The sequence below is a fragment of the Gymnodraco acuticeps genome, unplaced genomic scaffold (assembly GCF_902827175.1).
Source record: "Gymnodraco acuticeps unplaced genomic scaffold, fGymAcu1.1, whole genome shotgun sequence".
NCBI classification, from domain to species: Eukaryota; Metazoa; Chordata; class Actinopteri; order Perciformes; family Bathydraconidae; genus Gymnodraco; species Gymnodraco acuticeps.
The window spans coordinates 16,585-29,380 of NW_022990639.1; the positions used below are offsets into that span (position 1 = coordinate 16,585).

Sequence of the window (12,796 nt, forward strand, 5' to 3'; positions counted from 1 at the left end):
AGAAATATCCACTAAAGTAATTAATAAATGTATGGAAAATAACCCCAAAATGTAGGAAAAAAATCAAGAAAATATTAAAAGGCCTTAAAAATTCTAAAAATATAAAAGGGAAACAATGCCTGAAAAACGTCTGGATTTTCTGAAAATGTTTAAATGTAAGTTAATTTCTTTGAAAGAATACATGAAAAATGTACACAAACAAATAGCTTTTGTAATAATATGATGCCTTGCGGTAGATAAGGTTGCCTTCAAAGAAATACAACAATTATCTAACCATTTGTATTAAAAGGGTTTCACTATTCAACGCGCAATCATTCATTCCATAAACGACACGATGTGGAAATATCGAACTACAACTCCCATGAGCGAGTTCTCCCGCATACGTCATCACTTGCGACTCCGTTCTGTGACGTAACACGAAGCCGCCCGCCGAGGAGAAGTTTTGAAAATAAACGTGACCGTACTTTTTTATTTTACTAAACGTCAGATGTCCGCGTGGTTTCCCTCGAGACTTCCCGACAAACACCTGGAGAATCTCACCCGTTGAGAGGAGGAGAGAAAGGTCGATTCAGGTGAGTCACGTGCTGCTAGCTGACATGAGGCATGCTGTCATCTGAACACATGAACACACACACACAAACACTCACAGTCAGAAGACACATATAGTTAAAAAGGACACCCACAAATAATCCCGTTCTTTAGTGAAGAAGTGTTTTATATGTACAGCGTAGAGACAACTAAACACATGACTCGAAATAAAACACACACGCACACACACACGGGGAGAGGGTCAGATATAATGTGCACGTGAGGTCAGGAAGCTGTGGACACTCAAGTGAGTCTGATACCTGTCATAGAGTTAGCGCGTGAGCAACAAGGAGACAACTTCACAACAAGTACTCAAGTACACTTCTGAGGTACTTCTACTCCACTACATGTATTTAATCCCTTTAGTTACTTCACAGATCTGGATGAATGATGTGAAATATAATCAAGTGTTGAATCAGACTTTAGTTCCACCTGGAGTAAATCCACCAGCTACCCTGCAGTATACAAAGTCCTTCAAACTAGCTGCACCTTCACCAGCTTTGAGAACACTTTCATGATCAATCATTATAAAACATATATATATATTATTCTGAAATGGACCAATCTGCACAACGACTACTTTTACTGTCTTTCACTATATTTAGATGATAATACTTTATACTTTCACTTGAGGAACATTTTGAATGCAGGACTTTTACTGTAACAGAGTATTCCTACACTCTGGTACTTCTACTTTTACTCAAGTACATGATCTGAGTACTTCTACTTTTACTCAAGTAAAAGATCTGAGTACTTCTACTTTTACTCAAGTACAAGACCTGAGTACTTCTACTTTTACTCAAGTACAAGATCTGAGTACTTCTACTTTTACTCAAGATCTGAGTGTTTCTACTTCAGTTACTTTAACTACATTTTGATGCTAACTTTTTGTACTTTTACTTGAGTAACATTTACTTTTACTTCACTCTTGTACGTGTACTTAAGTCTGAGTACTTCTACTTTTACTCAAGTACAAGACCTGTACTTTAACTACATTTTGATGCTAACGTTTTGTACTTTAACTTGAGTAACATGAACTTTTACTCCACTCTTGTACTTGTACTTAAGTCTGAGTACTTTCCCGCCTCCTCTGGTTAGTGGAGGGTGTGTCTGAGCAGCTGTCCCCCAGCAGAGGACACCTGTTGTGGGTCAAATACCATCTCTCCCCCCCTTTGATGGTCTCTGAGAGTCTGAGATATGAGGCCTCAACCCGTAACACTGGCAGAGCTTCGGGTGAGTAAAGGAAGGGTCCTCATGAGGGTCATTTTAAAGAGTCAGGGTCTACCAGGTGGGACTGGTTTATCAGGTCAAAGCTTCATTGAGTTATTCCCTGATTCCACCTTGTTGTTAATATGTATATTTCTTTAAATATTTGTGAAGGTAATGTTAGGCTTTGGAAAACACTGACACAACAAACTGGAACTGAATGACAGACATGTTAAGAAGCTGGAATCAGGAGCTCTGAGCTATTCTCACATGGACACAACTCAAAGCTATTCATACATTTATTGAAAACTATTTTCTATCTATCTTTTGAACTTTAACCTCAGATCTAAGTTCCTTTGCAACCTCATTGATTGTTTCCTCTTCTTCCTCCTCCTCCTCCTCCTCCAGGAAGCGATGGGCTTCCGAGGTGAAGCCCCTCCCCCTCCTCCTCCTCCTCACCCTCCTCCTCGTCCTCCCCCTCCTCCTGCTCCTGCTCCTCCTCCTGTGATGTCATCAGCGATCTCTGTAGACGCTAAAGCCGACCTCACGTCTCTGCTGAACGAGTGGGAGGAGTCTCAGAGAGGGACCACGGAGACGCTGGTGTCCATCCTCACCAGGTGAGACCTCTAATGCCCCTTTCACACCAACGCGGGTCCAGGGCCGGTTCGGAGCTAGAGTCTGATAAGCACCGGTTTTTCAAGAAGAGAATCAAGAACCGCATACGTTACGCTTACGTCGGGGGCGGGGCTGGGCCGGGGTGTGGGATCAACCTCCTGAACAACAACAAGAAGCCCACGTTTTATCCACTTTGTACACAACGATGGAAGACCCCAAAGTGAAACGCAGTGGTCCACTGAAGAGACCAGCTACCTACTGGGAATGTGGTCTTCCCAAGAGGTACAGAGGAAGCTGGAGGGGAGCCCGCGGTCCTTCTTTCTCCTACGTAATCGTCGTTGATGATGATGATTGTGAAGAACATTTGAAAGTCACTTGTGAAGAATGGAAAGTTTGTGGTGAAGTGGTCCTATTATTTCCATTTGGTTTCGACCAAACGAGCGAGCATATTTGTCCGCTTCCATGTTAATGAAAGTTTGACGAATATACCTTTTACGACAGATAATAAGTAAATTAATTGGCGATTCCATATTTCAGTGAGTTGACCGCCCAGTTAATCTGTTCTATAAGATGTGATGCAGACAGAGAGACAAAGCTTGACGTCGTCTCCTTCTGGGACCGGTCTGCTTCCTGGAGGAGTTCAGTTATTATGCTCCAAACTCCCAGAAACTCTGACTACTTTTAAATCCAGCAAGAAGACTTTTCTTTTTGCCGCTGCTTTTAATTGAACTCTTCACATCTTAAACTGCACTGTAACTTTTATCCATGTACTTTTTCTTTTAATGTTTATTTGATTATCTTTGCTTTTTAATGACGGTTTTTAAAGGCCTTTTTCCTTAATGTCTTTCATGTTTGTAAAGCGCTTTGAATTGCCTTGTGTTGAAAAGTGCTGCCTCTGTTCCTCAGGATCTCTGAGCTGATTGAAGGGGAGACAGCAGAATATCACAAAGCAGACCCCGACCCGTTCGATGACCGACATCCAGGTTCTTATCCCTCTCACTACATGCTGTCTTTGTTCCAAGAGCACCAGACTGGCTTTTCTTTCTGTGAATATAAAAGCTGATGTTAATGTGTTCAGGACGGGCAGACCCAGAGTGCATGCTGGGACAACTCCTCAAGATGCTCTTCAATAACGATGACTTCACTAACGCGGTAAGACTGCAAAGCAAATCTGTTTTTTATATACCGTGCACTCAGAAGTAGATCCAGGACAAAAAGCACCAGACTCAGAGACAGTTTCACCCACAGGCCATCAGACTGTTAAACACCTGAGCTCTGTGAAGAACATCCAGAACATTCATCTGTTTGTCATCTTACAATCTGCTTATTTATATAAATAGTTTTGTAAACTTTTGGTCGCATCCCAACACTTCTTTCTCACGTGCTCCTAATCCTCCTCCATAGAAACGTGACGGTGTCTTTGTTGACAGTATTTGTGTTTGTAAAAAAGGTATTTAAAGGTCTTTAATGTCCCTCAGCTGCTGGATAACTACATCATGACGAGCAGAGAGCTGGATCTGAACACGGCCTCCTGCAGACTGCTGCAGAACATCATGCCGGGCCTGGAGACCGCTGCTGTCTTCCAGGAGAAGGTAACAAGCTTTTTCATTTACACACACTGTTAGAAAAGTCTCCCTGGTCCCCGGCTTGAGCTTCAACCTCAGGATCCATGTGTCTGTGATCCTCTCCAGAATGGAAGGAGTCATCACATACAGAGCATCAACTAGTTCCTGAACAGTGTCCTTCACATGCTGATATCAAGAGAGGGAGTTACACAGTCATAAGATGGAGGAGTAGAAAGCAGTATTCAATGTTTACTTCAGATTAGCTCCACGTCAGAAATGAGCATGCTTGATGTCTGTCTCCATAGAGGCTGAATCCTCATGTTAATCACATAGCTATCATATGCCTCAAACAGTCCTGATGCTCTTCTAGGTAATCACACATCCTGTCATGTTCACAGCTACAGTTGGGATACCTGTGTTATCATGTTACTCTCATGTTGGAAGAGGACATTCAGGATTTTCCCAGCAAGTACTAACCTCTATCTGCTGTCCCTCTCAGGAGGGTCTGGTGGAGAAGCTGTTCTCCTGGTCCAGAGAGGCGGAGCGGCCTCTCAACGTGTTCTCCACCGGACTGCTGGCCAGAGCCATGAGCAACCAGGAAGTAGCAGCTAGCTACAGAGACGAGAACGCTCTGCTGGTAAGAGATACGTCAAGAAACCAAATGAAGACATTTAGCTGTGATCTGATTTGATCTTGATTGGCAACAATACTAGCCTAGCCTGTTAAAACGGTCTCCATTCATTAATAGAAACGACAACTTGCGACAGACCTGAATAAGCATTAGTTTGTCCTCTTATACTAACAGGTATCAATTTGTAGTTATTTTAGCTTACTTTCGGCTGAATGTGTTCATTGGTTTCCTGAAGTACCTGAGATTTACAAAACAAGATTTCAGTATATTTGTCTGTTTTCAGCGATCTTACTTTTACGAATTTACGACCAGAAGATATCCTGCTCACAGGGAAACAAAGAAAGAGTTTCTATAATACACAATATGAAATGTACTGAATACAATTGAGTACACTATAATAGACAATTAATAAGAATAAGAATAATAAGAGTCCAACTAAAATGAAATGCCATGGTTTCTGTCCGCTACAACAGACGTCATTTGAGAGATTAAGGTAGAAATGTAAAAGGATCAATTGTAGATGATATTAAGAAGTCTCGTGTTTCCTGCAGGTGCCAATCATGATCCAGCGCCTGCATGAACTGCAGAGTGAAGACGCCAAGAATCTGCCTCAGGCCGAAACCTCGAGCGCCTCAACACACCAGAACTTAAAAACAAACGAGGAAGAGGAGGAAGGCGAGAAGAAAAAAGAGGACGAGGAAGAAGAAGATGCTGAGTTTAAGCTCTGCTCTGCAAAAAAGAACGGAGACAAAACGCGACTTCTGCCGGATTTTGTTTACCAAGCCAGGCCAGATCTTGGAGGAAGAGGAGGAGGAGGAGGAGGAGGAAGAAGAGGAGGATTAGGGAAGAGACGAGCGATGCAGGACAACGGGAGGAAAGTCAAGCAGAAAATGAATGAGGGAGAGGAGGAAGAGGAAGAGGAGGAGAGGAGCGCCTCCTGGTCTGAAATGAGCTCCATGGTGATCGGATCAGAGTACCGTCTCTCTCCACTGAGCGCCGCCACTGAGCAGAGACTCATCCTCCAATACCTGACTCCACTGGGAGACTACCAGGAGGTGAGAGCAGGGAAACACATGCTGAATAAAGTGAGTCCTTCAAGAGGACCTGTCCTGTTCATGTTCAGGTGTATATCAGTATGTAGTGTCTCTACTTTAAAGAGTCCTCTCCTGCTGATGTTCAGGTGTATATCAGTGTGTAGTGTCTCTACTTTAAAGAGTCCTCTCCTGCTGATGTTCAGGTGTTATATCAGTATGTAGTTGTCTCTACTTTAAAGAGTCCTCTCCTGCTGATGTTCAGGTGTATATCAGTATGTAGAGTCTCTACTTTAAAGAGTCCTCTCCTGCTGAGTTCAGGTGTATATCAGTATGTAGTTGTCTCTACTTTAAAGAGTCCTCTCCTGCTGATGTTCAGGTGTATATCAGTATGTAGTGTCTCTACTTTAAAGAGTCCTCTCCTGCTGATGTTCAGGTGTATATCAGTATGTAGTGTCTCTACTTTAAAGAGTCCTCTCCTGCTGATGTTCAGGTGTATATCAGTATGTAGTGTCTCTACTTTAAAGAGTCCTCTCCTGCTGATGTTCAGGTGTATATCAGTATGTAGTGTCTGTACTTTAAAGAGTCCTCTCCTGCTGATGTTCAGGTTGTATATCAGTATGTAGTGTCTCTACTTTAAAGAGTCCTCTCCTGCTGATGTTCAGGTGTATATCAGTATGTAGTGTCTTTACTTTAAAGAGTCCTCTCCTGCTGATGTTCAGGTGTATATCAGTATGTAGTGTCTCTACTTTAAAGAGTCCTCTCCTGCTGATGTTCAGGTGTATATCAGTATGTAGTGTCTCTACTTTAAAGAGTCCTCTCCTGCTGATGTTCAGGTGTATATCAGCATGTAGTGGTCTCTACTTTAAAGAGTCCTCTCCTGTTGATGTTCAGGTGTATGTAGTGTCTCTACTTTAAAGAGTCCTCTCCTGCTGATGTTCAGGTGTATATCAGTATGTAGTGTCTCTACTTTAAAGAGTCCTCTCCTGCTGATGTTCAGGTGTATATCAGTATGTAGTGTCTCTACTTTAAAGAGTGCCTCTCCTGCTGATGGTTCAGGTGGTATATCAGTATGTAGTGTCTCTACTTTAAAGAGTCCTCTCCTGCTGATGTTCAGGTGTATATCAGTATGTAGTGTCTCTACTTTAAAGAGTCCTCTCCTGCTGATGTTCAGGTGTATATCAGTATGTAGTGTCTCTACTTTAAAGAGTCCTCTCCTGCTGATGTTCAGGTGTTTTGCTTCTTTTTTATAATCAGTATATAGTGTCTCTACTTTAAAGAGTCCTCTCCTGCTGATGTTCAGGTGTATATCAGTATGTAGTGTCTCTACTTTAAGAGAGTCCTCTCTCCTGCTGATGTTCAGGTGTATATCAGTATGTAGTGTCTCTACTTTAAAGAGTCCTCTCCTGCTGATGTCCTGGTGTATATCAGTATGTAGTGTCTCTACTTTAAAGAGTCCTCTCCTGCTGATGTTCAGGTGTATATCAGTATGTAGTGTCTCTACCTTTAAAGAGTCCTCTCCTGCTGATGTTCAGGGTGTATATCAGTATGTAGTGTCTCTACTTTAAAGAGTCCTCTCCTGCTGATGTTCAGGTGTATATCAGTATGTAGTGTCTCTACTTTAAAGAGTCCTCTCCTGCTGATGTTTCTGGTGTATATCAGTATGTAGTGTCTCTACTTTAAAGAGTCCTCTCCTGCTGATGTTCAGGTGTATATCAGTATGTAGTGTCTCTACTTTAAAGAGTCCTCCTCCTGCTGAATGTTCAGGTGTATATCAGTATGTTAGTGTCTCTACTTTAAAGAGTCCTCTCCTGCTGATGTTCAGGTGTATATCAGTATGTAGTTCTCTACTTAAAGAGTCCTCTCCTGCTGATGTTCAGGTGTATATCAGTATGTAGTGTCTTTACTTTAAAAGAGTCCTCTCCTGCTGATGTTCAGGTGTATATCAGTATGTAGGTGTCCTCTACTTTAAAGAGTCCTCTCCTGCTGATGTTCAGGTGTATATCAGTATGTAATGTCTCTACTTTAAAAGAGTCCTCTCCTGCTGGATGTTCAGGGTGTATATCAGCATGTAGTGTCTCTACTTTAAAGAGTCCTCTCCTGTTGATGTTCAGGGTGTATGTAGTGTCTCTACTTTAAAAAGAGTCTCTTCCTGCTGATGTTCAGGTGTATATCAGTATGTAGTGTCTCTACTTTAAAGAGTCCTCTCCTGTTGATGTTCAGGTGTATATCAGTATGTAGTTCTCTACTTAAAGAGTCCTCTCCTGCTATGTTCAGGTGTATATCAGTATGTAGTGTCTCTACTTAAAGAGTCCTCTCCTGCTGATGTCAGGTGTATATCAGTATGTAGTGTCTCTACTAAAGAGTCCTCTCCTGCTGATGTTCAGGTGTATATCAGTTCATGTAGTGTCTCTACTTTAAAGAGTCCTCTCCTGCTGATGTTCAGGTGTATAGATCAGTAGTAGTGTCTCTACTTTAAAGAGTCCTCTCCTGCTGATGTTCAGGTGTATATCATTATTGTAGGTCTCTACTTTAAAGAGTCCTCTCCTGCTGATGTTCATGGTGTATATCAGTATGTAGTTGTCTCTCTACTTTAAAGAGTCCTCTCCTGCTGATGTTCAGGTGTATATCAGTATTTAGTGGTCCTACTTTAAAGAGTCCTCTCCTGCTGATGTTCAGGTGTATATCAGTATGTAGTGTCTCTACTTTAAAGAGTCCTCTCCTGCTGATGTTCAGGTTGTATAATCAGTATGTAGTGTCTCTACTTTAAAGAGTCCTCTCCTGCCTGATGGTCATGGTGTATATCAGTATGTAGTGTCCTCTACTTTAAAGAGTCCTCTCCTGCTGATGTTCAGGTGTATATCAGTATGTAGTGTCTCTACTTTAAAGAGTCTCTCCTGCTGATGTTCAGGTGTATATCAGTATGTAGTGTCTCTACTTAAAGAGTCCTCTCCTGCTGATGTTCAGGTGTATATCAGTATGTAGTGTCTCTACTTTAAAAGAGTCCTTCTCCTGCTGATGTTTCTGGTGTATATCAGTATGTAGTGTCTCTACTTTAAAGAGTCCTCTCCTGCTGATGTTCAGGTGTATATCAGTATGTAGTGTCTCTACTTTTAAAGAGTCCTCTCCTGCTGATGTTCTGGTGTATATCAGGTATGTAGTGTCTCTACTTTAAAGAGTCCTCTCCTGCTGATGTTCAGGGTGTATATCAGTATGTAGTGTCTCTACTTTAAAGAGTCCTCTCCTGCTGATGTTCAGGTGTATATCAGTATGTAGCGTCTCTACTTTAAAGAGTCCTCTCCTGCTGATGTTCAGGTTGTATATCAGGTATGTAGTGTCTCTACTTTAAAGAGTCCTCTCCTGCTGATGTTCAGGTGTATATCAGTATGTAGTGTCTCTACTTTAAGAGTCCTCTCCTGCTGATGTTCAGGTTGTATATCAGTATGTAGTTGTCTCTACTTTAAAGAGTCCTCTCCATGCTGATGTTCAGGTGTATATCAGTATGTAGTGTCTCTACTTTAAAGAGTCCTCTCCTGCTGATGTTCAGGGTGTATATCAGTATGTGGTGTCTCTACTTTAAAAGAGTCCTCTCCTGCTGTTGTTCAGGTGTATATCAGTATGTAGTGTCTCTACTTTAAAGAGTCCTCTCTTGCTGATGTTCAGGTGTATATCAGTATGTAGTGTTTTACTTTAAAGAGTCCTCTCCTGCTGATATTCAGGTGTATATCAGTATGTAGTGTCTCTACTTTAAAGAGTCCTCTCCTGCTGATGTTCAGGTGTATATCAGTATGTAGTGTCTCTACTTTAAAGAGTCCTCTCCTGCTGATGTTCAGGTGTATAATCAGCATGTAGTGTCTCTACTTTAAAGAGTCCTCTCCTGTTGATGTTCAGGTGTATGTAGTGTCTCTACTTTAAGGAGAGTCCTCTCCTGCTGATGTTCAGGTGTATATCAGTATGTAGTGTCTCTACTTTAAAGAGTCCTCTCCTGCTGATGTTCAGGTGTATATCAGTATGTAGTGTCTCTACTTTAAAGAGTCCTCTCCTGCTGATGTTCAGGTGTATAATCAAGTATGTAGTGTCTCTACTTTAAAGAGTCCTCTCCTGCTGATGGTTCAGGTGTATATCAGTATGTAGTGTCTCTACTTTAAAGAGTCCTCTCCTGCTGATGTTCAGGTGTAATATCAGCATGTAGTGTCTCTACTTTAAAGAGTCCTCTCCTGTTGATGTTCAGGTGTATGTTAGTGTCTCTACTTTTAAAGAGTCCTCTCCTGCTGATGTTCAGGTGTATATCAGTATGTAGTGTCTCTACTTTAAAGAGTCCTCTCCTGCTGATGTTCAGGTGTATATCAGTATGTAGTGTCTCTACTTTAAAGAGTCCTCTCCTGCTGATGTTCAGGTGTATATCAGTATGTAGTGTCTCTACTTTAAAGAGTCCTCTCCTGTTGATGTTCAGGTGTATGTAGTGTCTCTACTTTAAAGAGTCCTCTCCTGCTGATGTTCAGGTGTATATCAGCATGTAGTGTCTCTACTTTAAAGAGTCCTCTCCTGTTGATGTTCAGGTGTATGTAGTGTCTCTACTTTAAAGAGTCCTCTCCTGCTGATGTTCAGGTGTATATCAGTATGTAGTGTCTCTACTTTAAAGAGTCCTCTCCTGCTGATGTTCAGGTGTATATCAGTATGTAGTGTCTCTACTTTAAAGAGTCCTTTCCTGCTGATGTTCAGGTGTATATCAGTATATAGTGTATCTACTTTAAAGAGTCCTCTCCTGCTGATGTTCAGGTGTATATCAGTATGTAGTGTCTCTACTTTAAAGAGTCCTCTCCTGCTGATGTTCAGGTGTATATCAGTATATAGTGTATCTACTTTAAAGAGTCCTCTCCTGCTGATGTTCAGGTGTATATCAGTATGTAGTGTCTCTACTTTAAAGAGTCCTTTCCTGCTGATGTTCAGGTGTATATCAGTATGTAGTGTCTCTACTTTAAAGAGTCCTCTCCTGCTGGTGTTCCGGTGTATATCAGTATGTAGTGTCTCTACTTTAAAGAGTCCTCTCCTGCTGATGTTCAGGTGTATATCAGTATGTAGTGTCTCTACTTTAAAGAGTCCTCTCCTGCTGATGTTCAGGTGTATATCAGTATGTAGTGTCTCTACTTTAAAGAGTCCTCTCCTGCTGATGTTCAGGTGTATATCAGTATGTAGTGTCTCTACTTTAAAGAGTCCTCTCCTGCTGATGTTCAGGTGTATATCAGTATGTAGTGTCTCTACTTTAAAGAGTCCTCTCCTGCTGATGTTCAGATGTATATCAGTATGTAGTGTCTCTACTTTAAGAGTCCTCTCCTGCTGATGTTCAGGTGTATATCAGTATGTAGTGTCTCTACTTTAAAGAGTACTCTCCTGCTGATGATCAGGTATATATCAGTATGTAGTGTCTCTACTTTAAAGAGTCCTCTCCTGCTGATGTTCAGGTGTATATCAGTATGTAGTGTCTCTACATGTCTCCATGCTTTAATGTTCAAAAGCTCTTATTTCTCTCTACTGTCTGTGCTGCAGCACCTCTTTTCAACCCCTCTGTCTGAAACCAGAGCCCAGTCTGCTCTGATTGGTTAGCTGGCCGGGCTCTGTTGTGACTGGTCAACCGCTTAGAGATGTCCCGCCCACATTTATAAAACTGCTTTACAGGAAAAAAGACTGGAGATTCTGATGTAAAGAACTCTGTTCCTTTGTCTGCTATATATTTCCCATAACACGGGAGAGAATAAGGTAATAAACCTGGGAAAGTGTATTTTGTATTATACTGTTTCTCTCTCCTCTGCAGTTGCTGGCTGTCTTCATGCAGTTGGACACTCGCTCTTTACTGATGAATTACATCGACCTGAAGAAGAACAGAAATGTGCAGCTGATCTTCGACGCTCTGCTGGTAAAACTTCCTCAAAAACACCCAACACTGAATCTAGATTATTTATAAAGATAGGTAGATGGGGGGATAGATAGATGGATGAACGGATGGATGGATAGATGGATGGATGGATGAACGGATGGATGGATGGATAGATGGATAGATGGATAGATGGATGGATGGATAGATGGATAGATGGATAGATGGATAGATGGATGGATGGATAGATGGATGGATGGATAGATAGATGGATGATGGATGAACGGATGGATGGATAGATGGATAGATGGATAGATGGATAGATGGATAGATGGATGGATGGATAGATGGATGGAGGGATAGATAGATGGATGGATGAACGGATGGATGGATAGATGGATGGATGGATAGATGGATGGATGGATGAACGGATGGATGGATAGATGGATGGATAGATGGATGGATAGATAGATAGATGGATGAATATATAGATGGATAGATGGATGGATGGATGGAGAGATGGATGGATGGATAAATATATAGATGGATGAACAGATGGATAGATAGGTAGATGAACGAATGGATGATAGATGGATGGATACATACAGTGGGGCAAAAAAGTATTTAGTCAGCCACCAATTGTGCAAGTTCTCCCACTTAAAAAGGTGAGAGAGGCCTGTAATTTTCATCCTAGGTACACTTCAACTATGAGAGACAGGATGGGGGGAAAGAATCCAGGAAATCACATTGTAGGATTTTTAATGAATTCATTGGTAAATTCCTCGGTAAACTAAGTATTTGGTCACCTACAAACAAACAAGATTTCTGGCTCTCACAGACCTGTAACTTCTTCTTTAAGAGCCTCCTCTGTCCTCCACTTGTTAACTGTATTAATGGCACCTATTGAACTCGTTATCAGTATAAAAGACACCTGTCCACAACCTCAAACAGTCACACTCCAAACTCCACTATGGCCAAGACCAAAGAGCTGTCAAAGGACACCAGAAACACAATGGTAGACCTGCACCAGGCTGGGAAGACTGAATCTGCAATAGGTAAGCAGCTTGGTGTGAAGAAATCAACTGTGGGGAGCAATTATTAGAAAATGGAAGACATACAAGACCACTGATAATCTCCCTCGATCTGGGGCTCCACGCAAGATCTCACCCCGTGGGGTCAAATGATCACAAGAACGGTGAGAAGCAAAAAATCCAGAACCACACGGGGGGACCGCGTCAATGACCTGCAGAGAGCTGGGACCCAAAGTAACAAAGGCTACATCAGTAAC

The 12,796-nt window shown here is 41.8% G+C and overlaps 1 protein-coding gene across 1 annotated transcript; it reads left to right on the forward strand.

Annotated features, from left to right (window-relative positions):
* Window positions 1–407: 407 nt before the first annotated feature.
* Window positions 408–11,550, forward strand: LOC117554731 (DDB1- and CUL4-associated factor 1-like; the record flags this gene model as incomplete). The annotated part of the gene is given in 9 exon segments (XM_034229221.1): window positions 408–572; window positions 1,657–1,821; window positions 2,203–2,411; window positions 3,316–3,392; window positions 3,488–3,561; window positions 3,888–4,001; window positions 4,474–4,611; window positions 5,157–5,660; window positions 11,449–11,550. Coding segments are annotated over 8 exon segments (1,254 nt in total), but the record flags the coding sequence as incomplete, so codon positions are not given.
* Between the last annotated feature and the right edge of the window lie 1,246 nt (window positions 11,551–12,796).